Raw genomic sequence first — 27,269 nt, 5'->3', positions numbered from 1 at the left:
GCGGCGCGCAGCGCTGGAACGGGACAGACAGGTGAGTATAGAAAGTGCTGAGGGGCCTGAGCTGGCGGCGATACCGGCACCTGACCCCCACAGCGTGCCGGTGTCCCCGCCTGCTCAGGCCCCCCAGCACTCGGCGCCGAGCGGGTCAGAGGCAGTATGGGGACGCAGGATGGAGCAGCACATAAGGATGGGGACGCAGGATGGGAGCAGCACATAAGGATGGGGACGCAGGATGGAGCAGCACATAAGAATGGGGACGCAGGATGGGAGCAGCGCATGACAGGATGGGGACGCAGGATGGGAGCAGCGCATGACAGGATGGGGACGCAGGATGGGAGCAGCGCATGACAGGATGGGGACGCAGGATGGGAGCAGCACATGACAGGATGGGGACGCAGGATGGAGCAGCACATGACAGGATGGGGACGCAGGATGGAGCAGCACATGACAGGATGGGGACGCAGGATGGAGCAGCACATGACAGGATGGGGACGCAGGATGGGAGCAGCGCATCACAGGATGGGAGCAGCGCATCACAGGATGGGGACGCAGGATAGGAGCAGCGCATCACAGGATGGGGACGCAGGATGGAGCAGCGCATGACAGGATGGGGACGCAGGATGGGAGCAGCACATGACAGGATGGGGACGCAGGATGGGAGCAGCGCATGACAGGATGGGGACGCAGGATGGAGCAGCGCATGACAGGATGGGGACGCAGGATGGGAGCAGCACATGACAGAATGGAGGCGCAGGATGGAGCAGCACATGACAGGATGGGGACGCAGGATGGGAGCAGCGCATGACAGGATGGGGACGCAGGATGGAGCAGCACATGACAGGATGGGGACGCAGGATGGAGCAGCGCATGACAGGATGGGGACGCAGGATGGAGCAGCACATGACAGGATGGTGACGCAGGATGGAGCAGCGCATGACAGGATGGGGACGCAGGATGGAGCAGCACATGACAGGATGGGGACGCAGGATGGAGCAGCACATACCAGGATGGAGACCATATACCAATATAAATGCTCGCCACCCGGGTGTAGAACGGGTTCAATAGCTAGTATAAGATATAGTCGTACCTGACGCAGCATATAAGATATAGTCGTACCTGACACGGCATATAAGATATAGTCGTACCTGACGCGGCATATAAGATATAGTCGTACCTGACACGGCATATAAGATATAGTCGTACCTGACACGGCATATAAGATATCATTTGGTGGCGTCTGACTCACTGATCCTATTTCAAGATTCACAGTTAAATGAGTGTTTTGAGGCTTACTCTGTGTAGACAATTAGGCAATTTGTATTTTTGATGAATAATTTTATTATTCAACACCTACAGTGCTGTCCGTTAGTCCAATAGGTGAATAAACCATAAACCTAAATATTTTAAGTGAGGTATTTTTTTCTTTATTAGAAAAATTCCTTCCCATTTTTTTTTTATGCAACTAAATGAAAAACGTAGGTTTTCCATTTTCCTGTGTTAAATTAAGCATAAGAACCACACAACTCAATGTACAAAAATACATTCCTGATAGTTCAACAAAAATATAAGGATATATGCACATGTTGCAGATTTCCTGCAGATCCACAGCTTTTTTATTCCACGCAGAAACGCTTCAGATCCACAAGTGATTTACAGTACAATGTAAATCAATGGGGGAAAAAATGCTGTGCTAATGGTGCGGAAAAATCCACACGGAAAACGCAGCAGATTAACCCCTTTACCCCCAAGGGTGGTTTGCACGTTAATGACCGGGCCAATTTTTACAATTCTGACCACTGTCCCTTTATGAGGTTATAACTCTGGAACGCTTCAACGGATCCCAGTGAATCTGACATTGTGTTCTCGTGACATATTGTACTTCATGACAATGGTAAAAATTCTTTGATAGTACCTGCGTTTATTTGTGAAAAAAACGGAAATTTGGCGAAAATTATGAAAATTTTGCAATTTTCCAACTTTGAATTTTTATGCAATTAAATCACAGAGATATGTCACACAAAATACTTAATAAGTAACATTTCCCACATGTCTACTTTACATCAGCACAATTTTGGAACCAAAATTTTTTTTTTGTTAGGGAGTTATAAGGGTTAAAAGTTGACCAGCAATTTCTCATTTCTACAACACCATTTTTTTTTTTAGGGACCACATCTCATTTGAAGTCATTTTGAGAGGTCTATATGATAGAAAATACCCAAGTGTGACACCATTCTAAAAACTACACCCCTCAAGGTGCTCAAAACCATATTCAAGAAGTTTATTAACCCTTCTGGTACTTCACAGGAATTTTTTGTGTTTAAATGTGTTTATGTTTAAATAAAAATGAACATTTAACTTTTTTTCACAAAAAATTTACTTCAGCTCCAATTTGTTTTATTTTACCAAGGGTAACAGGAGAAAATGGACCCCCAAACATTGTTGTACAATTTGTCCTGAGTACGCCAATACCCCACATGTGGGGGTAAACCACTGTTTGGGCGCATGGCAGAGCTCTGAAGCAAAGGAGCGCCATTTGACTTTTCAATGCAAAATTGACTGGAATTGAGATGGGATGCCATGTTTCGTTTGGAGAGCCCCTGATGTGCCTAAACATTGAAACCCCCCACAAGTGACACCATTTTGGAAAGTAGACCCCCTAAGGAACTTATCTAGAGGTGTGGTGAGCACTTTGACCCACCAAGTGCTTCACAGAAGTTTATAATGTAGAACCGTAAAAATAAAAAATCATATTTTTTCACAAAAATTATCTTTTCGCCCCCAATTTTTTATTTTCCCAAGGGTAAGAGAAGAAATTGGACCCCAAAAGTTGTTGTACAATTTGTCCTGAGTACGCTGATACCCCGTATGTTGGGGGGAACCACCGTTTGAGCGCATGGCAGAGCTCGGAAGGGAAGGAGCGCCATTTGGAATGCAGACTTAGATGGAATGGTCTGCAGGCGTCACATTGCGTTTGCAGAACCCCTAATGTACCTAAACAGTAGAAACCCCCCACAAGTGACCCCATATTGGAAACTAGACCCCCCCCCAGGGAACTAATCTAGATGTGTTGTGAGAACTTTGAACCCCCAAGTGTTTCACTAAAGTTTATAACGCAGAGCCGTGAAAATAAAAAATCTTTTTTTTTCCCACAAAAATTATTTTTTAGCCCCCAGTTTTGTATTTTCCCAAGGATAACAGGAGAAATTGGACCCCAAAAGTTGTTGTCCTATTTGTCCTGAGTACGCTGATACCCCATATGTTGGGGTAAACCCCTGTTTGGGCACACGGGAGAGCTCGGAAGGGAAGGAGCACTGTTTTACTTTTTCAACGCAGAATTGGCTGGAATTGAGATCGGACGCCATGTCGCGTTTGGAGAGCCCCTGATGTGCCCCATCAGTGGAAACCCCACAATTATAACTGAAACCCTAATCCAAACACACCCCTAACCCTAATCCCAACAGTAACCCTAACCACACCTCTAACCCTGACACACCCCTAATCCTAATCCCATCCCTATTCCGAACCGTAAATGTAATCTAAACCCTAACTGTAACTTTAGCCCCAACCCGAACCCTAACTTTAGCCCCAACCCAAACTGTAGCCCTAACCCTAGCCCTAACCCTAATGGGAAAATAGAAATAAATACATTTTTTTAATTTTTCCCTAACTAAGGGGGTGATGAAGGGGGGTTTGATTTACTTTTATAGCGGGTTATTTAGCGGATTTTTATGATTGGCAGCCGTCACACACTGAAAGACGCTTTTTATTGCAAAAAATATTTTTTGCGTTACCACATTTTGAGAGCTATAATTTTTCCATATTTTGGTCCACAGAGTCATGTGAGGTCTTGTTTTTTGCGGGACGAGTTGACGTTTTTATTGGTAACATTTTCGGGCACGTGACATTTTTAGATCGCTTTTTATTACGATTTTTGTGAGGCAGAATGACCAAAAACCAGCTATTCATGAATTTCTTTTGGGGGAGGCGTTTATACCGTTCCGCGTTTGGTAAAATTGATAAAGCAGTTTTATTCTTCGGGTCAGTACGATTACAGCGACACCTCATTTATATCATTTTTTTTATGTTTTGGCGCTTTTATACGATAAAAACTATTTTATAGAAAAAATAATTATTTTTGCATCGCTTTATTCTCAGGACTATAACTTTTTAATTTTTTTGCTGATGATGCTGTATGGCGGCTCGTTTTTTGCGGGACAAGATGACGTTTTCAGCCGTACCATGGTTATTTATATCTGTCTTTTTGATCGCGTGTTATTCCACTTTTTGTTCGGCGGTATGATAATAAAGCATTGTTTTTCCTATCGCCACGACAGCACCCACAACGAGAGAGAGGGGATCCGCCCACCTTCCGGACAGGAACCTACAGGTTAAAAAGGGGTGGTCCCCCTCGCCCTCCAGTTTGGGTTCCTGTCCGGACGGCGGGAGCCTACAGGTTTCGTTCGTCTTACCCGGGTCCGCCAAGCCTCTGTGCGGTGTCCGGGGAGAACGGCAGAGTCGGGGGCCCGGAAGCAGCGTCGGGGAAGTCCTGTGTCCAGCTTCCCCCCTCGTCTGGCAAGGAGCGGTTACGTTCCCGTGGGAAGGCACGCCGCCCTGGGTCGTTCACACGCGCGCGACGCTGCAGGAGCAGGTCGGCGCTTATGACCCGGAAGTAGAGGTAACAACTTCCGGAGGAGACCGGGAGGAGGAGCGCGGGACTTTTGAAAGGAAGCAGCGCTCAGGTGAGTGTGTGTGCGGCAACATGTCTTCGGCAGGAGACGCCGAACACCGACAGGAGAGCACAGGTCTCATAGCGGTGAACGTGGGCAGCAGGACCCTGGCAACCCGACGTCACGTCGCACCTCACCCCCTCAAAAACTGGTACTCTATATTTGTCAGCAGTGGTGAGTGTAATATGTAAGCCATTGCCTGATACAGCTGTTTTTTCTATACTATGCTTTGTTATAGGGGAAAAAGGTCTCCAAATCTAAGCATAAGCAGTGTGCATTATGCACGGAGCCACTACCTGACACCTATGTAAAGAAATTATGCCAAACATGCATATGCCGTATGTTTGAAGAAGAGGCCCCTCTCCGGGTATCGGATTTGAGGGAGGTAATTAGGGAAGAAATAAAATCATCCCTTAAAACCAGACGGCATGAAAAAAGCAGTGTGGAGTTGGTGTCCGATTCCAGCCCTTCGGTACAAGAGGGCGAATGCTCGGAAAGTTCTTCGGCATCCTCTTCAGATGAGGAGGGAAGGCCTTGCTTTTCCACGGATGGTATGGAGACCTTAATTAAGGCAGTCCGTGCAACTATGGGGGTTGCAGAGAGTAAAGAACCGAAAACAACCCAGGAGATCATGTTCGCAGGGCTGAGCCAGAGAAGTCGGAAAGCTTTCCCAGTGGTGGATTCAGTTAAAGATCTGGTCAGACGGGAGTGGGACAAGCTGGATAACAGGTTTTTACCTTCAGCCGCAAAAAGAAGGTACCCCTTTGAGGATGACACTTTATCCCAGTGGATGAAGGTTCCGAAAATAGATGCGGCAGTAGCCTCTACTTCGAAAACAGCCTCACTTCCGTTAGAAGATGTAGGGCTCCTCAAGGATCCTTCAGACAGAAAGGCTGACATGCTCCTTAAAAAACTATGGGAGTCATCATCTGGAGCCTTTAAGCTCGCTATCGCAGGCACCTGTACGGCTAGATCAATCATGGTCTGGGTGACTCAGCTGGAGGAACAGCTCAAAGCAAAGGTACCCAGGGATAAATTGTTGAATTCCCTGTCTCAGGTCAGAGAAGGAGCAGCTTATCTAGCGGATGCCTCGATTGATTCTCTGAAATTGGCCGCAAGATCGGCAGGTCTTTCGAATGCAGCCAGACGGGCACTATGGCTAAAGACCTGGAAGGGGGATGCTCAGGCTAAAGCTAAACTGTGCTCCATTCCATGTAGGGGTGAGTACCTATTCGGCCCGGTGCTGGATGACATCCTTGCAAAGGCAGAAGATAGGAAGAAGGGATTTCCTAAAACGTTTAATCCCACTTTTAGGAACGCCTTCCGAAGATGCATGCCCTTCAGAAGATTCCAGTCAGACCAGCAGGGATATAATCGCGACTGGGAAACATCGGATCAAAAGAAGAAAGGTGGATACTATAAGAACCCTTCATCTTTCTCAAGACGTAGGCGTAATTACAGATAAAACAGATCTACCAGTAAGGGGAAGACTAAAGTTCTTCTCAGATAAATGGAAAAAGATTACTTCTAGTGCCTGGATAATGGGGGTGGTTGAGTCAGGATTAAAATTAGAATTTTTGAGAACTCCCCCAGATCATTTTGTGATAACATCACTGGACACTCCGGCCCAACAACAGGCCTTAGAATTAGAGATTCAACAATTGCTTACAAAGCGAGTTATTGAAGAAGTACCAAAACATCAGGAGAAGACGGGCTTTTATTCTCCGCTATTCTTAATCTCTAAACCTGATGGGTCCTTTAGGACTATCATAAATTTACGTAAATTGAATAAATATCTTCAGTACCACGCTTTTAAGATGGAATCCATTAAATCAACAACTAAGCTTTTGTTTCCTAGGTGCTACATGTCGGTCTTGGATCTAAAAGATGCGTACTACCATCTTCCAGTTTACAGAAATCACCAGCAATTCCTCAGGATGGCAGTATGGGTAAACCATCAGATTAAACATTTCCAATTTTTGGCAATGCCCTTTGGCCTGTCCATGGCACCTAGAGTTTTTACTAAGGTTGTTTCGGAAGTAATGGCCCATATCAGGGAAAAAGAAACCCTTGTGGTGCCCTATCTAGACGATTTTTTGATAGTTGGAAATTCAATTGCTCAGTGTACGTCTAGGGTAAATGCCATAATATCATCCCTACAGGAACTCGGATGGATAATCAACTGGGAAAAGTCAAAACTGGAACCCACAAGACGTCAAATGTTCCTAGGAGTTCTTCTAGACTCAGAAGATCAATCATCCTTCCTACCAGAAGAGAAGAAGCAGAAGATCATTCAAAGGATCACGGCAGTAAGGAGAGTTACAAACTTAAGTTTAAGAGACGCAATGTCTCTACTAGGATCTTTGACTGCGTGTATATCGGCGGTGAGATGGGCTCAGGCTCATACCCGAATGCTTCAATACGAAGTTCTTCAAGCAGAAAAAGATCTTCACGGTGCTCTGAGCAGAAAGTTCAAATTATCACCCGCCACTCTTCACGATCTGAGATGGTGGCTCAATCTAGCACATTTGTCAAAAGGAGTTCTCTGGACCATCACTCCGGACAACGTAGTTACAACAGATGCCAGTCCGTTCGGTTGGGGAGCCCATGTGGGAGACATTCTATCCCAAGGGCGATGGTCGATTCAAGAGTCCCAGAATTCCTCAAATCTAAGAGAGCTTGCTGCAGTCAATCAGGCTCTTCTTTCCTTACTACCATCCCTGAGGAATATGCATGTACAGATACAAACAGACAATATGACTGTGGTAGCCTACATCAATCATCAGGGGGGGACAAGGTCTCGATCCCTGATGACCACTACAGCACAGCTATTGTCTCTGGCCGAGAAACACTTACAATCCCTGTCGGCAGTTCATATAAAAGGGGAACTCAATATAGAGGCGGACTACCTCAGTCGCCATTCCCTTCGTCAGGGAGAGTGGTCCCTAAACCAACAGATATTCGATCAGATAGTCAATCTGTGGGGATTGCCGATAATAGATCTATTTGCTACGAGGAAGAACAGGAAGGTCAGAAGGTTCGCATCTTTACACATAGCAGACCAACCATTTATAGTGGATTCCCTTCGTGTCCGTTGGGACTTCCAGCTGGCATATGCCTTTCCCCCAATGTGTCTGATTCCGATAGTTCTCAGGAAGATCAGGGAGGAAAGAGCCAGAGTGATCTTAATCGCCCCCTTCTGGCCCAGGAGGCCTTGGTTCTCTCTCCTCAGGACAATGTCTGTGACCGATCCCTGGGTGTTGCCAGTGGTTCCGGGACTCCTCTCTCAAGGTCCATTTCATCATCCAAATTTGGAGACTCTTAACGGCTTGGAACTTGAGAGGGAGCTTCTAAAGGAGAGGGGGTTCTCTAATGCTTTGATAACCACCTTATTGAAAAGTAGGAAGGAGGTCACTACAAAGATCTACACAAAAATTTGGAAAAAATTCCTTATGTTTTATCAGCAACCATTAGGAGATACGGTTCCGATTTCAGCTATTTTAGAATTCCTTCAGAAGGGCTGGGAATTGGGTTTAGCAGTCAACACTCTAAGAGTCCATGTTTCGGCCTTGAGGGCTCTGTATAACAGTGATATAGCTGGTAATAGATGGGTTGCTAGATTTATTAAGGCATGTCAGCGTTCTAACCCAATCCATATTGTAAGAATACCCCCTTGGGATTTAAATTTGGTGCTTGAGGCATTGACTGAACCTCCTTTCGAGCCATTAGACTCTATTTCAATGAAAAATTTAACCTTAAAAACAGCTCTACTTTTAGCATTAACGTCTGCCAGGAGGGTCAGTGATATACATGCGTTGTCAGTAGATCCTCCCTATCTAATAATTCTCCAGGATAAGATTGTCTTAAAACCTGATCCTGCATACTTGCCAAAAGTAGCAACTAAATTTCATAGAAGTCAGGAGATTTATTTACCATCTTTCTATGAAAATCCAGGTTCAGAAGAGGAGAAAAAATATCATACCCTAGATGTAAAGAGGGCGATATTAGAATACTTGGATAGGACACATAGCTGGAGGCAGAGTAGGGCTCTGTTTGTTTCTTTCCAGAATCGGAAAAAGGGTTCTGGTGTCACTAAGAACTCTATCGCTAGATGGATTAGAGAAGCGATATGTCTTGCCTACTCTGCCAGGGGAGTAACACCACCAGAAGGCATCAGGGCGCACTCCACTCGGGCTATGGCATCATCCTGGGCGGAGAAGGCAGATGTCCCCATTGAAATGATATGTAAGGCGGCAACTTGGTCATCACCTTCCACCTTTTATAAGCACTATCGCCTTGATCTATCTGCTAATTCCAGCTTAGTTTGGCCGTTCAGTACTTAGTGCTGTGGTCCCTCCCAGTTAAATAGTCTTTGAAAGTCTCTCGTTGTGGGTGCTGTCGTGGCGATAGGAAAACCGGTTTTTACGTACCGGTAATAGGATTTTACAGAGTCCACGACAGCACCCATACATTGCCCCCCGTATTTAATTACTTATTCTTGCACTCTGTTGGAAGGTGTGCCTTAGAGATCACTCTATAGAGGTGGTGGTATTTAGTAGTGTTTAAGATAATATTGTCATGTACTGATTCATTGGCGGTATCCCTTGTACTCTGGAACACAAACTGGAGGGCGAGGTTCCTGTCCGGAAGGTGGGCGGATCCCCTCTCTCTCGTTGTGGGTGCTGTCGTGGACTCTGTAAAATCCTATTACCGGTACGTAAAAACCGGTTTTTGCCTCGTTTTTTTTTGTTTTTTTTTCTTACGGTGTTTACTGAAGGGGTGAACTAGTGGGACAGTTTTATAGGTCGGGCCGTTACGGACGCGGCGATACTAAATATATGTACTTTTATTGTTTTTTTATTATTATTTAGATAAAGAAATGTATTTATGGGAATAATATATATTTTTTTTTTTCATTATTTTGGAATATTTTTATTTTTTTTTACACATTTGAAAAAAAATTTTTATTACTTTGTCCCGGGGGGGACATCACAGATCGATGATCTGACAGTTTGCACAGCACTCTGTCAGATCACCGATCTGATAGCAGTGCAGGCTGCTTCACAGTGCCTGCTCTGAGCAGGCTCTGTGAAGCCACCTCCCTCCCTGCACCGCCGGCACATGCTTCCTGCACCGCCGGCACATCGCGATCATCTTTGATCGCGGTGTGCCAGGGGCGGTCCGTGACCGCTCCTGGCACATAGTGCCGGATGTCAGCTGCGATAGGCAGCTGACACCCGGCCGCGATCGGCGGCGCTCCCCCCGTGAGCGCCGCCGATCGCGCTGGACGTACTATCCCGTCCATGGTCATGGGGGCCCACCCCACCTCGACGGGATAGTACGTCCGATGTCAGAAAGGGGTTAAAAAAAGGACCATGTCAATTTTTTTTCAGATCTGCAGCGTTTCTGCACCCATTGACTTCCATCGTGTCAGGCACATCCGCAGCGAACCCGCAGATGTCAAAAAGATCTGCGGTTTTGCTGCGGATGAAACACTGCAGATCGGGAGGGGGACGAGTGTGGGCGGAGCTATGTGCGTGCTGGTGTCCGCGTCAATCTGTGTCTGTGTGCGGGTGTGAGTCCCTGTGTAAGCAGCCGCTGTCTGATGAGATTACTGCTCCCATCCGGCAATGAATGCTCACAGTGACAGCTCACAGTCCCAACAGACAATGGCTGTGTTCAGTAGTAAAGAAAAACAAAAAAATACAGAACATACAACTTATAATATACAGTACATCCACATAACATACAACACATAACATAGAGTGCATTCTTACCAATCACCTAGTTCCCGAAGTCCTCGATTCTCCTGTAATAAAAATAACATAATAAATCAACCTATGCTTACCTTTCCGCCATAGTCCAGTTAATGAGTGTCGGCCGATGTCAGCGCTCTACAGGGGCCCCGCGATGTACAGTTAGGTCCATATATATTTGGACAGAGACAACATTTTTCTAATTTTGGTTATAGACATTACCACAATGAATTTTAAACAAAACAATTCAGATGCAGTTGAAGTTCAGACTTTCAGCTTTCATTAGAGGGTATCCACATTAAAATTGGATGAAGGGTTTAGGAGTTTCAGCTCCTTAACATGTGCCACCCTGTTTTAAAAGGGACAAAAAGTAATTGGACAGATTCAATAATTTTAAATAAAATGTTCATTTCTAGTACTTGGCTGAAAACCCTTTGTTGGCAATGACTGCCTGAAGTCTTGAACTCATGGACATCACCAGACGCTGTGTTTCCTCCTTTTTGATACTTTAACAGGCCTTCACTGCGGTGGTTTTCAGTTAGGGTACCGTCACACTATACGATTTACCTACGATCACGACCAGCGATATGACCTGGCCGTGATCGTAGGTAAATCGTAGTGTGGTCGCTGGGGAGCTGTCACACAGACAGCTCTCCAGCGACCAACGATGCCGAGGTCCCTGGGTAACCAGGGTAAACATCGGGTAACTAAGCGCAGGACCGCGCTTAGTTACCCGATGTTTACCCTGGTTACAAGCGTTAAACTAAAAAAAAAAAAAAACAGCACATACTTACATTCTGGTGTCCGTCAGGTCCCTTGCAGTCTGCTTCCCGCACTCAGTGACTGCCGGCCGTAAAGTGAAAGTGAAAGCACAGCCGCTGTGCTCTGCTTTCACTTTACGGCCGGCAGTCACAGTGCGGGAAGCAGACGGCAAGGGACCTGACGGACACCAGAATGTAAGTATGTGCTGTTTGTTTTTTTTTTAGTTTAACGCTTGTAACCAGGGTAAACATCGGGTAACTAAGCGCGGTCCTGCGCTTAGTTACCCGATGTTTACCCTGGTTACAAGCGAACGCATCGCTGGATCGCATCGCTAGATCGGTGTCACACACACCGATCTAGAGATGACAGCGGGAGATCCAGCGATGAAAGAAAGTTCTAAACGATCTGCTACGACGTACGATTCTCAGCAGGATCCCTGATCGCTGCTGCGTGTCAGACACAGCGATATCGTAACGATATCGCTGGAACGTCACGAATCGTACCGTCGTAGCGATCGAAATGTTATAGTGTGACGGTACCCTTACTGTTTGTTTTGGGCCTTTCTGTCTGAAGTTTAGTCTTTAACAAGTGAAATGCCTCCTCAATTTGGTTGAGATCAGGTGACTGACTTGGCCATTCAAGAATATTCCACTTCTTTGCTTTAATAAACTCCTGGTTGCTTTGGCTTTATGTATTGGGTCATTGTCCATCTGTAGTATGAAACGACAACCAATCAGTTGGCTGCATTTAGCTGGATCTGAGCACACAGTATGTCTCTGAATACCTCAGAATTCATTCGGCTGCTTCTGTCCTGTGTCACATCATCAATAAACACTAGTGACCCAGTGCCACTGGCAGCCATGCATGCCCAAGCCATCACACTGCCTCCGCCGTGTTTTACAGATGATGTGGTATGCTTTGGATCATGAGCTGTACCACGCCTTCACCATACTTTTCTCTTTCCATCATTCTGGTAGAGGTTGATCTTGGTTTCATCTGTCCAAAGAATGTTCTTCCAGAACTGTGCTGGCTTTTTTAGATGTTTTTTAGCAAAGTCCAGTCTAGCCTTTTTATTCTTGATGCTTATGAGTGGCTTGCACCGCGCAGTGAACCTTCTGTATTTACTTTCATGCAGTCTTCTCTTTATGGTAGATTTGGATATTGATATGCCTACCTCCTGGAGAGTGTTGGTCACTTGGTTGGCTGTTGTGAAGGGGTTTCTCTTCACTATGGAGATTATTCTGCGATCATCCACCACTGTTGTCTTCCATGGGCGCCCAGGTCTTTTTGCATTGATGAGTTTACCAGTGCTTTCTTTCTTTCTCAGGATGTACCAAACTGTAGATTTTGCCACTCCTAATATTGTACCAATTTCTCGAATGGGTTTTTTCTGTTTTCGCAGCTTAGGGATGGCTTGTTTCACCTGCATGGAGAGCTCCTTTGACCGCATGTTTACTTCACAGCAAAACCTTCCAAATGCAAGCATCACACCTCAAATCAACTCCAGGCCTTTTATCTGCTAAATTGAGAATGACATAATGAAGGGATTGCCCACACCTGTCCATGAAATAGCCTTGGAGTCAATTGTCCAATTATTTTTGGTCCCTTTAAAAGCAGGGTGGCACATGTTAAGGAGCTGAAACTCCTAAACCCTTCATCCAATTTTAATGTGGATACCCTCAAATGAAAGCGAAAAGTCTGAACTTCAGCAGCATCCGAATTGTTTTGTTTAAAATTCATTGTGCTAATGTCTATAACCAAAATTAGAAAAATGTTGTCTCTGTCCAAATATATATGGACCTAACTGTATATCACTCCGCCGCTGCCGGGAGAGAGGTCACTTAAGTTCATTCTCTCGCCACGCTGTGTGAGAGAATTCCCACGCAACATTGCCATAAAGCAAGACAATGAACTCGGGTAACCTCTTCAGTGATGCACTGCAGGAGCCATTGTCTCCTGTCAGTGCATCACAGGAGGCCTATAGAGCCGAGACATCACCCAATGTCACTGTTCTATAAGCGAGATCGTAGTGGGACACTTGTTATTAATTGGACTGCCCTAGACAGGGAGTGTACAGTTGGTTTATTTTTTTTTATTTTTTGCAGGTGCAAAAATACGCTCCTCAATACCCGGCACTTGGGACCAGAGTGTGCGGCTGCATGTATTTCTAAGTAGCTGAATGCTCTGTTCCCAGTGCCGGGTATCGAGGTGCGAGTTTCTCGCAAGTGTGACCCCGGCCAACGCAGATTTTGTGTCTTTATTTAACTCTATATGTACCATTTTATTATGTTTATTACTAAACATCGGGCTTGGTATTATCTATCTCTCCATCGATCGACCCATCTCTCCATCGATCGACCCATCTCTCCATCGATCGACCCATCACTCCATCGATCGACCCATCTCTCCATCGATCGACCCATCTCTCCATCGATCGACCCATCTCTCCATCGATCGACCCATCTCTCCATCGATCGACCCATCTCTCCATCGATCGACCCATCTCTCCATCGATCGACCCATCTCTCCATCGATCGACCCATCTCTCCATAGATATAGTTAGAAAACAGCAGCACTATTATTGGATGGGTGCAAAACCTCCCAGCAATCAATCCATACTTGCTAATATATAGAAGACAAAAAAAACGGAAAGCAGCACTCCAACTGGAGTGCTGCTTTCCCTTTTTTTGGTCTATCTATAGATAGATCTATCTGTGTGTGTAAACATTATTCTTCAATGGACAATTCTTTTTTTTTTTTTTCAATAATGGATCTTTATTTAGCTTTCAAAAACACATACATATCTTCAGGAAAAATGCATCAAATCCGCACCTGCTTTTTCTGGCAATAGAGGAAAGAATCTGCACAGAAAATTCAACAGGCAAAGCTGCAATGTGTGCATATGCCCTAAGCAACCACTATACATACCCTCGCATGTTTTCTATAACAGTCCTAAGGCTTCCATCCTTGTTTTTAATTTGCTGACTATCAACTTTTGTCAGCAGCAACCATAACCTCCCAGACACTGATCAGAGAGGTGACTGTTTTCTTCCATCGTAAATCTCACTTTTAAGACGCGCCCACAAGTTCTCAATAGGATTTAGGTATGGTGAGGAAGGGGCCGTGCCACTATTCTTTCACCTTTTAGATTATGTTCACACATTCAGTATCTGGTCAGTTTTTTACCTCGGTATTTGTAAGCCAAAACCAGGAGTGTGGCCAATCACTAATGTACGTCCTCTGTCCCTAATAATACACTTGGGCTTCTTTCACACTTCCGTTGTCCGGGCTACGTCCTAATACAGTGAAGTGACGTATCGATGGATGTTGTGAAAATAGGGAAAAGCGTGTGTAACACATCCAGTGTTATGACGGATGCGTCGAACGAGTTTCAGCCTCAATTTTAAGGTATAAAATTCGAGAGAATGAAAGAGAATAAGAATGAATTTTTCCCTGATTTGGAAAATCCTTCCAGGCATGCTCAGAATGAAAAAATGGTATACGTCGCTGGATTCCAGTGTTAAACGGTCAGCGACGGATCCTGCGTCCATAGGCTTCCATTATAGCCAACAATGGACAGCGCAGGACCCGTTTTTGAGCGATTTTCCGACGTGCAAAAAAAAAAAGTTCCTCTGAACATTTTCTCCGCACGACGGACCGCTATTTTCCGACTGATCCAGTGCACGATGGATGAAACAGATGGCCATCCGTCACAATCCGTCGCTAATACAAGTCTATGGGAAAAAACAGGACGGATTTCGACGGGAGGAAAAAGACGGAAGTGTGAAAGAGGCCTTACTAGCCACCATCTTCTTCTGTTATTAGCTCTGCTCCAGTTGTCTTCTGCAGGTTGTAACTAACCTGACTGCTCCAGTGTTTGCTGGACAAGCTGCAAGTCATTTCTCAATGTAATTATGACAGCGAGATCGAACATTGAGAGCTTGTGACAATTAGTTTGGACTTCCAGTCAAGTTAGAAGTTGTTACAAGACGGCAGGACCAGCGCGGAGCCAGGAAGAGCAGAAGACTATAGTATACTGCTAGGGGCAGGAACATACCACTCAAGCACTGAACTTAAATAAAAAACAAAACACTGAATTGTGATAAGCGAACACTAAAATGCTCTTGCTTGCTGCTCAAATTGAACAGGTTGGACTCTCGGGCAGCTTTGACCAAAGTAACGAGTATAAGGCTGGGTTCACATTGCGTTAGTGGGTGTCCGCTAACGGAATCCGTTACATGGCGCAATTAACGCTATGTAACGGATCCGTTAGCGCACCCATTGACCGCAATGTAACAACGCATCGCTAACTATGCCTTTTTTGGCATGCGTCAGCGATGTCCTGTTATTTTCGGACGGACCTTGAACGCTGCTTGCAGCGTTCAGGGTCTGTTTTTCGCTAGCGCAGATCAGGCATCTTTTTGGACATTGTGTTAGCGCATTCCGTTAGCGTATGCGCGAAACGGATTGCACTAACGCAATGTGAACCTAGCCTTATGGAAGTCAATGGGAAACTCAAGCATTTTCTTGAAAGCCCCTAGAGGAAGGGGCAGGAAAATGGCTGGAAACAGCGATCAAATGGAATGGGAACAGCAGTGGGGAAAAAGCCTGGATGCATCTCTGACTCCCATGTCCCTGCTGGTCACTAAAATAATTTACAAAAAATGACGTGGGTTCCCTCTGATAATCAAAAATCAGCCAAAGTAAAGCAGACATCTGGGGGCTGATATTATCAGACTGGGAAGGGCCATGGATATTTGTCCTTTCCCAGCCTAAAAATACCAACCCTCAGCCTCCCTAGAATTGGTGCATCATTAGGACACTTTGCCTGGCTCTTCCCAATTGCGCTGATGCAGTGGCAATCTGGGTAATATTTTTGGGGTCTTGATGTCATTTGACACTATATAAGCAGTCTTCAACCCCCAAAAATATTACCTCGATTGCCACCGCATCAGGGCAATCGGGAAGAGACAGTCAAAATGCCAGAATTGGTGCATCTATGTGATGCTGCAAATTTTAGGTTGCCAATAACCAGTGATTTTTCCAGCCTGATAATATCGGCCCCCAGCTGTCTACTTAAACTTGGTTGGTAATAAAAAATAAAAAAAAAATAGGGGAGGACCCCATGTGATTTTTTTTTTTTTTAATTATTTTAATAGGTTTAAAAAAAAGGTTAAACACCCTTTAGTATCAGAAAAAAAGAATACACTGGCACTCAGAAAATAGAAGGAAAAGGGGAGGGGAGGGGAAGGAAGACAAGTACAGCTGCTGGTGATAAACAGGGTCTGTGTACCACCCTGTAAGTGATGTAGAAATAGCGAAATGAGTAATAAATCACCTGCGCTGATGTGGGTTCCTACAGTTGCACTTGGAGTTGTGCATGAGGGCAATACCTTGTAAATATAGGAGGCTTATAATAAATGTAATTGTGCACTTACTAGATGCTGAAATAAAGGTGGTTTGCAAGCGTGAATCCTCCTATTGCTGGATGACCGGCTCCGTGCTGCAGGATCGTGAGATCGAGAGATGGAGGTAGCGCCTTAGTTCCCGCAAAGCAGCTCTGCTGGACGAGCACCGGGGGTAGGCAGGAACCACCAACTTCTAGCGTGCCCCGGCCGGAAGCAACGCCGAAGCGGTGGCGGAGTGTGGAAGGGGCGTGGCGAGTAGTGTGATGTCACACGGCTAATGGGTGGGCGCGTATGAGGATTAACCAATCCAACGCATTTCGAAGGCTACGATCCTTCTTCGTCAGGACTGGAGTTCCCCATGGAGCCCTCCCCTTATATAGCGGTTACCCGCCCGCCTCCTTCAGAAAAAACTTGCCGACATCCCTGATTAGTGAGACTAATGGATGGTACATGGATTTGAATGCAGCATAATTAGTGTACAGAGGAGAGTGTACTGAGCATCGTGTCCTATATAAGACCCCATGACACGATGCGGCCAGCAAATCACAGTAATGCCACTGGCCAACATGGCCACAGCATTACAGAGTATTATGGGCAATCCCTGCAGATTTATTAGCTAACAGCCGCAAAACATGCAGGGAGTGGCCTCGAGCACCCATGATACTCAATTGAGTAACGAGGGTGCATGAGCATCCCGATGCTCGGATCATCACTAACTGGGGTGATTCCTTAAGGCCTTTACTGGCAGCAAAGCAGTGGAGAGTTTGATGCTGCTATGGAGCATTGTCCGGCATAAAAATCGTAGCTTTCCTGAAAGATGCTGACTTTTTTTCCTTTTACTACTGCTTAAAGAAAATGTCTGTTAAACACTGACAATAGGTTTGGAAGTTGATTTTAAGTCCATCTTCAACCTAAAAATATCCAACTAGCTCCGCTTTAACAATACCCCACCTCCACTTTTCTGGCACCTGAGTTGAAGTGGAGATCTGTGCCTGGTATGGATCCATCTGGTCTGCCAAGAGTCACTCTCATTTCATCAGTCCATAAAACCTTTCAAAAATCTGCTTTCAGATATTTTTGGTCTATTCTATTTTTTGTCTCTTCTTTACATTTGCACTTCTGTGTCCCATTCAGTGGTGGTGGGGTTTCAGCATTCCTTATCTTGGCCATGTCTCTGAGCACTGAACACCTGGTACTTCTGGTGATAAGCTGTCTGTTTTCTCTATGGGGAGTCCAGTTGTGTTTGACAGCCAGCTCCTTGTCCCTGCAGCTGCAACATCATGTGTACTATGCAGTCTCGTTTTAACCTGTCACTGTACAGTAGAGTGGAACGTGGACTGCACATCAATAATATTGCTTTTCAATTTTGTGACTAAAAAATAATTTGACCTCCAAATGTTTTACTTCATTGCCATAGTTGTAAAAAGCTTTTTTGTTTGTTTTTGTTTTTTGTAACCTTGAAGCACAGAATGTTTAAAGGGAATCTGTCAGTAGGATTTAAGGTACCGTCACACTAAGCGACGCTGCAGCGATACCGACAACGATGTCGATCGCTGCAGCGTCGCTGTTTGGTCGCTGGAGAGCTGTCACACAGACAGCTCTCCAGCGACCAACGATCCCGAGGTCCCAGGTAAGCAGGGTAAACATCGGGCTACTAAGCGCAGGGCCGCGCTTAGAAACCCGATGTTTACCATGGTTACCAGCGTAAACGTTAAAAAACAAACACTACATACTTACCTTCAGCTGTCTGTCCTCCGGCGCTCTGCTTTCCTCTGCACTGTCAGCGCCGGTCAGCCGGAAAGCAGAGCGGTGACGTCACCGCTGTGCTTTCCGGCTGGCTGGCGCTGACACAGGATGCAGGAGGAGTGCAGAGAAGCACAGCGCCAGGGACAGACAGTTGAATCTAAGTATGTAGTGTTTGTTTTTTTAACATTTACCCTGGTTACCAGTGAAGACATCGCTGGATCGGTGTCACACACGCCGATCCAGCGATGTCAGCGGGAAGTCCAGCAACAAAATAAAGTTCTGGACTTTCCTCAGCGACCAACGATCTCCCAGCAGGGGCCTGATCGTTGGTCGCTGTCACACATAACGATTTCCTTAACGATATCGTTGCTACGTCACAAAAAGCAACGATATCGTTAACGATATCGTTATGTGTGACGGTACCTTAACCCTCCTAAGATGCCAATATGGACATGTAGTTCATAGGAAGCTGAACAAAATGATACCCATAGAGCTGTGATCTGATGTCTTATTCGAGAGAAATCCACATTTTTCTTAATATGCAAATGAGCTGTTCAAGACTATGTGCCGGACCCTGATCTGCATGGGAATCTGCCTCCAGAGATTATTGTAAATGAAAGGGAGAGTTACCAGTGTGAGACATGTAATGACGGACAGTCTGCTCTACATGTCTCACCCTGATAACACCTCCTTGTATTTAAGATGAGCTCTGGAGGCTGAATCTCAGTGAGATCTGTTACGACCCACAGATCTTTACAGATGATTTCCTTGCTAAGAAAAATGTGGATTTCTCTGGAATAACACATTCAGAGATATCAAGGTGCCATTTTATTCAGCTTCCTACAACCTGCATAAGATGGCTTAGGAGGGTGGACCTCACTGACAATTTCCTTTTAATACATTTTCCAAACAGAAATGGCTTTATGAAGATCCAAGCAGCATCATAGTGTGTAATGTTGCATATCTAATTTATTTTATCTTTTTTTTTTCTTTCAGTGATTTCTATTTATAAACAGTTTGTACAATTCATAGAAACGGGCACAAGATAAAACAAAGATGTCTGCACGAGGGGGGAAGAAGAAAACCACCAAACTGTCCCGCTCATCCAAGGCTGGAGTAATCTTTCCAGTTGGTAGGATGATGCGTTACTTAAGAAGAGGCACACACAAATACAGGATAGGCATGGGTGCCCCTGTGTATATGGCTGCTGTCATAGAGTATTTGGCTGGTAAGTCACAGTAGGTATTCTTACTCTATTCAACTAAATTTACATCTGCATGTAACTCCATACTGTAAGTCTGAAGCAGGCCTTACATTTTTATTTTTTTATTTTGGTCCATTGCAAGAGTAACCCAGCAGCTGATAATGTATTGTTAGCTATTGCAGAAGAGAATTTCAAGGTAAATAATGGATTTTTAAAAATAATCAATTGCGCAATAATTTGTCTCCGTCTGTGCGAGCAACGCTGCTGGCACCATATGCTTCCTGCACAGAAGGCTCCACTGACTATAGCAGAACCCATTCAAGTCTATAGTCAAGCATGCACAACAAAAGCAGCAGATCAGGAAGGAAGAGTGCAGTTCACACTGCACCGACTTGACTAGGAGCAAGACCCAATCAGAAAACTTTTGAAATGAAATGAAACTTTATAAAGGCCATTTGTAGTTATATGAAAACACCTTTAACATGCAAAATAAGTCTGATCAGTACAAAGCATACCACAGAGACTCCACTCATCCTCCTGTAAACGTTCCCGACACGGTAGCTGTAGGCGAGTGACGTGTCCGGCACATTACAGAAAACTGCTTCCATTTTGTGTGTTACTGTGGACACTTTCCGACTGTCTGGCTCACCACGCTTAGTGTGGCTGTGATTCCTTGCGACTCCACAAATGGGAAACCGCCACAGTCTATAAAAATAAGTTCAACTTTAGTGTCAGCTTCATTTATCTAGAAAGCGCAACAGGAGATGCAGACATCTTCCTTTGGGTTACAGTACAGTGGCATGTCTTCAACAAACCTCTTCTGTGGCACAGTTGGAGAAACTTCTTACTAGCGAAGAGGGACTTTAAAGCTTCCTAGACAGCTATGACACCTTAGCTGCTCCTTCCAGTTTTTTCCATCTTCAGCCCACTTTCTCAGAAACCACATAAATGAAGACTCTGTGACTAACTCCCTTATTGTTTGTGCCCCTAGTCTCGCTGACTTCTGTTCTCAGACCCACAGCTCTAAAGACTTGGCTGAAGGAGGCCCATAGGGAATGTCACAAAGTTGCTGAACCAAAGTTCCCTTCCGCCAACTCGCCTGCTAGGAGTACTCCACTGCCACAACTCAAGCTCTTTCTAGTTGTTTTCCTTCTCTGTTCTTCTCTTCCATACACACTCCGGTGAAGATTACATTGACCAGAGGAATGTCCTTCTTGCCTCGTTGAACTTGCTAACTGAACTTTCCTATTCCTATCACTAACCCACAGTCCCCAATCCTCCTCCCTGACCTGAGCCGGCCTTAGAGTTAACCCTGTCTACACTATTAACAGGAAACTGCAGCTACAGAAGGATAACTCTCAAATAAATACATTAAAAATACATGTAAACTACATTTTCATACACTTAATCACCAATGGATGTGTTTATAGCTGTTTTCGTTGTGACCCAAAGTCAGATATGCCAGATCACCAGTGAGGCCAAATTAAGAGGTTACACCCTCAAATTGGAATGCATATAGATTGGGAGCAAATCGCTTTTCTTGTTTAACCATACAAGAGGCAGTTTTTTTTATACCATTTACAGCAAATGTAGCTCATGTATCCAAACTCCCCCCCCCCCCCCCCCCTGCATTATAAGAACAAATTCTAGCAATTAAAGGAAAAAACATTAACCAATCTATGGCAGAGGCGTGGAATGCCATCCTCACCACCTTCGTGGCTGATAAGTGTCCATTAATGCGGTATGTCCGCTTACATATTCAACCTGAGAAAATCCATTTAATTTATAATAAAGAAAAATATGAAAAGTAATTTCTGAAACTTGCCCTTGTATGTTGCTAAAATACAGTTAAGTCCATATATATTTGGACAGAGACAACATTTTTCTAATTTTGGTTATAGACATTACCACAATGAATTTTAAACAAAACAATTCAGATGCAGTTGAAGTTCAGACTTTCAGCTTTCATTTGAGGGTATCCACATTAAAATTGGATGAAGGGTTTAGGAGTTTCAGCTCCTTAACATGTGCCACCCTGTTTTAAAGGGTCCAAAAGTAATTGGACAGATTAATTTTAAATAAAATGTTCATTTCTAGTACTTGGTTGAAAACACTTTGTTGGCCATGACTGCCTGAAGTCTTGAACTCATGGACATCACCAGACGCTGTGTTTCCTCCTTTTTGATGCTCTGCCAGGCCTTTACTGCAGTGGTTTTCAGTTGCTGTTTGTTTGTGGTCCTTTCTGTCTGAAGTTTAGGCTTTAACAAGTGAAATGCATGCTCAATTGGGTTGAGATCAGGTGACTGACTTGGCCATTCAAGAATATTCCACTTCTTTGCTTTAATAAACTCCTGGGTTGCTTTGGCTTCATGTTTTGGGTCATTGTCCATCTGTAGTATGAAACGACGACCAATCAATTTGGCTGCATTTGACTGGATCTGAGCACACAGTATGGCTCTGAATACCTCAGAATTCATTCGGCTGCTTCTGTTCTGTGTCACTTCATCCATAAACACTAGTGACCCAGTGCCACTGGCAGCCATGCATGCCCAAGCCATCACACTGCCTCCGCCGTGTTTTACAGATGATGTGGTATGCTTTGGATCATGAGCTGTACCACGCCTTCGCCGTACTTTTCTTTTTCCATCATTCTGGTAGAAGTTGATCTTGGTTTCATTTGTCCATAGAATGTTCTTCCAGAACTGTGCTGGCTTTTTTAGATGTTTTTTTAGCAAAGTCCAGTCTAGCCTTTTTATTCTTGATGCTTATGAGTGGATTGCACCGTGCAGTGAACCCTCTGTATTTACCGTATATACTCGAGTATAAGCCGAGATTTTCAGCCCATTTTTTTGGGCTGAAAGTCCCCCTCTTGGCTTATACTCGAGTCATACGCAGGGGTCGGCAGGGGAGGGGGAGCGGGGTCTATCTAATTATACTCACCTACTCCTGGTGCGGTCCCTGCTTCTTCCAGCACTGCAGATTCTTGCTGTACTGAGCGGTCACATGGTACCGCTCATTACAGTAATGAATATGCGGCTCCACCTCCCATAGGGGTGGAGCCTCATATTCATTAATGTAATGAGCGGTAACGGTGACCGCTCAGTACAGGAAGAATATGCAGCGCCGGGAGAAGCAGGGACTGCACCGCGCCAGGAGCAGGTAAGTATACGGGGTGGGAGGGGGCAACGCGATATTTACCTGCTCCTCGTTCGGGTGCGGCTCCGTCATCAGCGTCCTCTGGCTGTGATGCTCAGGTCAGAGGGCGCGGTGACGTCAGTGCGCGCCCTCTGCTGAACGTCAGTGCTGAGGATGGAGCCGCACCCGAACGAGGAGCAGGTAAAAGTGCCGGGGTCCTGAGCGAAGGAGAGGTGAGTATATGATTTTTTATTTTTTTTTATCGCAGCCACAGCATATGGGACAAGTGACTGTATGGAGCATCTGTATGGGGCCATAACGCTTGTGCAGCACTATAAGGGGCAGTGACTGTATGGAGCATCTGTATGGGGCCATAACGCTTGTGCAGCACTATAAGGGGCAGTGACTGTATGGAGCATCTTATGGGGCCATAACACTTGTGCAGCACTATAAGGGGCAGTGACTGTATGGAGCTTCTGTATGGGGCCATAACTATTGTGCAGCACTATAAGAGGCAAATATCTCTATGGAGCATCTTATGGGGCCCTTATTACCCTTTATGCAGGATTATATGGGGCATATTTTAATATGGAGCATTTAATGGGGCCCATCAAACTTTATGGAGCATTATATGGGGCTCCTGATTCAATATGGATATTCAAAAACACTTAACCTACTGATGTCTTAATTAATTTTACTTTTATTGGTATCTATTTTTACTTTTGACATTTACCGGTAACTGCTGCATTTTCCACCCTAGGCTTATACTCGAATCATTAAGTTTTCCCATTTTTTTGTGGCAAAATTAGGGGGGTCGGCTTATACTCTGGTCGGCTTATACTCGAGTATATACGGTACTTTCATGCAGTCTTCTCTTTATGGTAGATTTGGATATTGATACGCCTACCTCCTGGAGAGTGTTGTTCACTTGGTTGGCTGTTGTGAAGGGGTTTCTCTTCACCATGGAGATTATTCTGCGATCATCCACCACTGTTGTCTTCCATGGGCGCCCAGGTCGTTTTGCATTGATGAGTTCACCAGTGCTTTCTTTCTTTCTCAGGATGTACCAAACTGTAGATTTTGCCACTCCTAATATTGTAGCAATTTCTCAGATGTTTTTTTTTTCTGTTTTCGCATCTTAGGCTTCTTTCACACTAGCGTCGGAATCTCCCCGTCGTAGTGCGTCGGGGAGAGATTCCGACGCTAGCGTTTAACGCTTTGCACAATGGGTGCAGCGGATGCATTTTTGCGGCGCATCCGCTGCCCCATTGTAAGGTGCGGGGAGGTGGGGGCGGAGTTCCGGCCGCGCATGCGCGGTCGGAAAAAGCGGTCCGTCGGGAAAAAAAAATGTTACATGTAGGGGTTTTTTTCCCGACGGTCCGCCAAAGCACGACGCATTCGTCGCAAGACGGATGCGAAGTGTGCAAATCCGTCGCAAATGCGTCGCCAATAGAAGTCTATGGGGAAAAAACGCATCCTGCAAGCACTTTTGCAGGATGCGTTTTTTCTGCAAAACGACGCATTGTGACGGATTTACAAAAAACGCTAGTGTGAAAGTACCCTTAAGGATGGCTTGTTTCACCTGCATGGAGAGCTCCTTTGACCGCATGTTTACTAAACAGCAAAACCTTCCAAATGCAAGCACCACACCTCAAATCAACTCCAGGCCTTTTTATCTGCTTAATTGAGAATGACATAATGAGACATAACGAAGGGATTGCCCACACCTGTCCATGAAATAGCATTGGAGTCAATTGTCCGATTACTTTTGGTCCCTTTAAAAACAGGGTGGCACACTCAAATGAAAGCTGAAAGTCTGAACTTCAACTGCATCTGAGTTGTTTTGTTTAAAATTCATTGTGGTAATGTCTATAACCAAAATTAGAAAAATGTTGTCTCTGTCCAAATATATATGAACTTAACTGTAATTGCTCGTTGTTCATTGTGGTAATGTCTATAGCCAAAATTAGAAAAATGTTGTACCTGTCCAAATATATATGGACTTAACTGTAATTGCTCGTTGCATGCCTAATAATATTTTTGGCTAAATGTTTGTATGACTATTGCTACATTAGTTATTAATATGATGGACAGTAATTTGTATAAACTGCTATTTTCTCCCCTCGCAGCTGAAATCCTGGAGCTGGCAGGGAATGCCGCCAGAGACAATAAGAAAGGGAGAATTACTCCGCGGCACATTCTGTTAGCAGTTGCCAATGATGAAGAACTCAATCAGGTACATGTAGAATTTTTCCTTGCACATAGGATGGAGTTAAACCTATGGACATTGTACTGAAAGAAGTTTACCTTGTGGCTAGTATCCATTGGATAGTGGCACAAGTCAGTACTGATCTGTAGGGGCTTATGGAAACAGTCAAGTGCATCTATTTTATTATCTCTCATAGATACATATGTGGCCAAATCTTTGCTGGAAACGGGAAAAGGCTTTGTTGGTCCCAGCAGTCTATACATTAGATTGATATAATATAAATGGTGAATGGTTTCATACGCAGCTTTTGGTGCTTTTTTTTTTTTGTTTGTTTTTTGCTTTGTTACCGGTCACCCACCCAGGCGTTTGTAACTAAAAGAGCCACCTTGTGCAGCAGTAATGCTGCATTCTGATAAGGTGGCTCTTTTAGTTCGGGTCCCTGGCACTGCTGAAAGAATAGTTTTTGAAATTTGTCCCTCATACCTCAAAATTGCCACGGGGGCAGGTCTTTCCCCCCTAATCCAGACGCCTCACAGCCGTCACGCATGGCATCTGTGTGCCGCTTCCTCTTCCTTCATTAGCGTCCCCTGCGCCTGCGCTGTAAGTTCAAAGTGCAGCTCAACTGCGCATGCCCGAAAAAAAACAATAACAGCGCAGGCGCAGTAGCCTTATTTGGATTATTTTGGCTTTTTCTTGAAAAGCTGCATTCAAAACTGTAGCCGGATTTTTCCCTGTGGGTTGTGACAGATTTAGTTTATCATTGGAAACAAATAATTCTGTGCGGTGACTGGGCTGCAGACGATAGATCATCCTATAGCGCTAGCTACAATTAGGGTAAGTTCACACGAGGTGTTTTTTCTGCATTTTTTTTCTGCCGGTTTTGGCATGCTAGACTTGTCTCCTTTGCATACGGATTAAGTTTAGTGTTGAAAAAAAAAAGTCATATTCTATAGAATTAGGTTTTGACACAAAAAGCGCAGCAAAACCTGATACTTGCGTTTTTTCACCACCCATTCAAGTCAATAGGTGAAAAACGCTGAAAAGACGCTGAAAGAAGTGACATGCTCTATGTCCAAAAAATGCAGCAAAGCACAAAATACTGATGATAAAAAGACCAATGTGTGTGCAGGAGATTTCTGAAATCTCATAGGCTTTGCTGGTACTGTAAAAAGCAGCTGAAAATTAGCATAAAAAAATCAGCAAAAACGCCTTGTGTGAACTTGGCCTTAAGGGTATGTTCACACGTTCAGGATTTCCATCCTTTTTTTTTCCTGACTGTTTTTTAAAAAACTGCAGCTCTTGGCAGAAAACGCAGGTCCTTTTTTTGGTCCTTTTTTGGTCCGTTTTTGATGCGTTTTTTGATGCGTTTTTTGATGCGTTTTTTGATGCGTTTTTTTGATGCAGTTTTCTAGCCAGAGTCTGTGTGTTTTCTAGGAATTTTTTTAGGGTTAAAATGGCTGAAAATACCCTAACCCTACCCCTAACCCTACCCCTAACCCTACCCCTAACCCTACCCCTAACCCTACCCCTAACCCTACCCCTACCCCTATTCTAACCTTAGTGAAAAAAAAAAAAAAATTTCTTTATTTTTTTTATTGTCCCTACCTATGGGGGTGACAAAGGGGGGGGGGGGTGTCATTTACTATTTTTTTATTTTGATCACTGAGATAGGTTATATCTCAGTGATCAAAATGCACTTTGGAACGAATCTGCCGGCCGGCAGATTCGGCGGGCGCACTGCGCATGCGCCCGCCATTTTGCAAGATGGCGGCGCCCAGGGAGAAGACGGCCGGACGGACACCGGGACGCCGGGTGAGTATAAGGGGGGGAGATTAGGGCACGGGGGGGGCATCAGAGCACTGGGGGGGGGCATCGGAGCACTGGGGGAGGGCATCGGAGCACGGGGGGGCGGGATCGGAACACGGGGGGGGGGGGGGCAGCCACACTCCGCCCACGCACTTCCGCCCGCTCCCCGCACTTCCTGCTGCAGCGGTTCTGCACATCAAACCGCAGTAAAACCCGCAGATATATTTTTGATCTGCGGGTTTTACTGCGGTTTGGACCTCACAATGGAGGTCTATGGGTGCAGAACCGCTGCGGCTCCGGAAAAAGAATTGACATGCTCCTTCTTTTTTCCGGGAGCTATTCAGCGCGTCTTTTTTTTTACAATTTCCGGACCATGTGCACAGTGTGTCCTGTTTTCCATAGGGTACAGTGTACTGTACCCTGCATGGAAAACAGCTGCGGAAGCGCAGCGGCAAAACCGCCGCGGTTCCGCGGTAAAAAACGCACTGTGTGAACATGGCCTAAAAGTATTTTCTT

The 27,269-nt window shown here is 45.0% G+C and overlaps 1 protein-coding gene across 1 annotated transcript in view; it reads left to right on the top strand.

Annotated features, from left to right (window-relative positions):
• Nucleotides 1-27,269, top strand: part of MACROH2A2 (macroH2A.2 histone) — an 89,512-nt gene that overhangs the window by 48,230 nt on the left and 14,013 nt on the right. Inside the window, exons 2-3 of the mRNA XM_069753160.1 lie at nt 19,396-19,627; nt 24,868-24,974. Coding sequence (XP_069609261.1) covers nt 19,456-19,627; nt 24,868-24,974 — 279 coding nt within the window. The 5' untranslated portion in view covers nt 19,396-19,455. The remainder of the gene's footprint in view (nt 1-19,395; nt 19,628-24,867; nt 24,975-27,269) is intronic.

Source organism: Ranitomeya imitator, chromosome 2 (genome assembly GCF_032444005.1).
Source record: "Ranitomeya imitator isolate aRanImi1 chromosome 2, aRanImi1.pri, whole genome shotgun sequence".
In the NCBI taxonomy this organism is placed as follows: domain Eukaryota; kingdom Metazoa; phylum Chordata; class Amphibia; order Anura; family Dendrobatidae; genus Ranitomeya; species Ranitomeya imitator.
The sequence above is the reverse complement of the archived record's forward strand: the minus strand, read 5'-3'. Positions and strand labels throughout refer to the sequence as shown.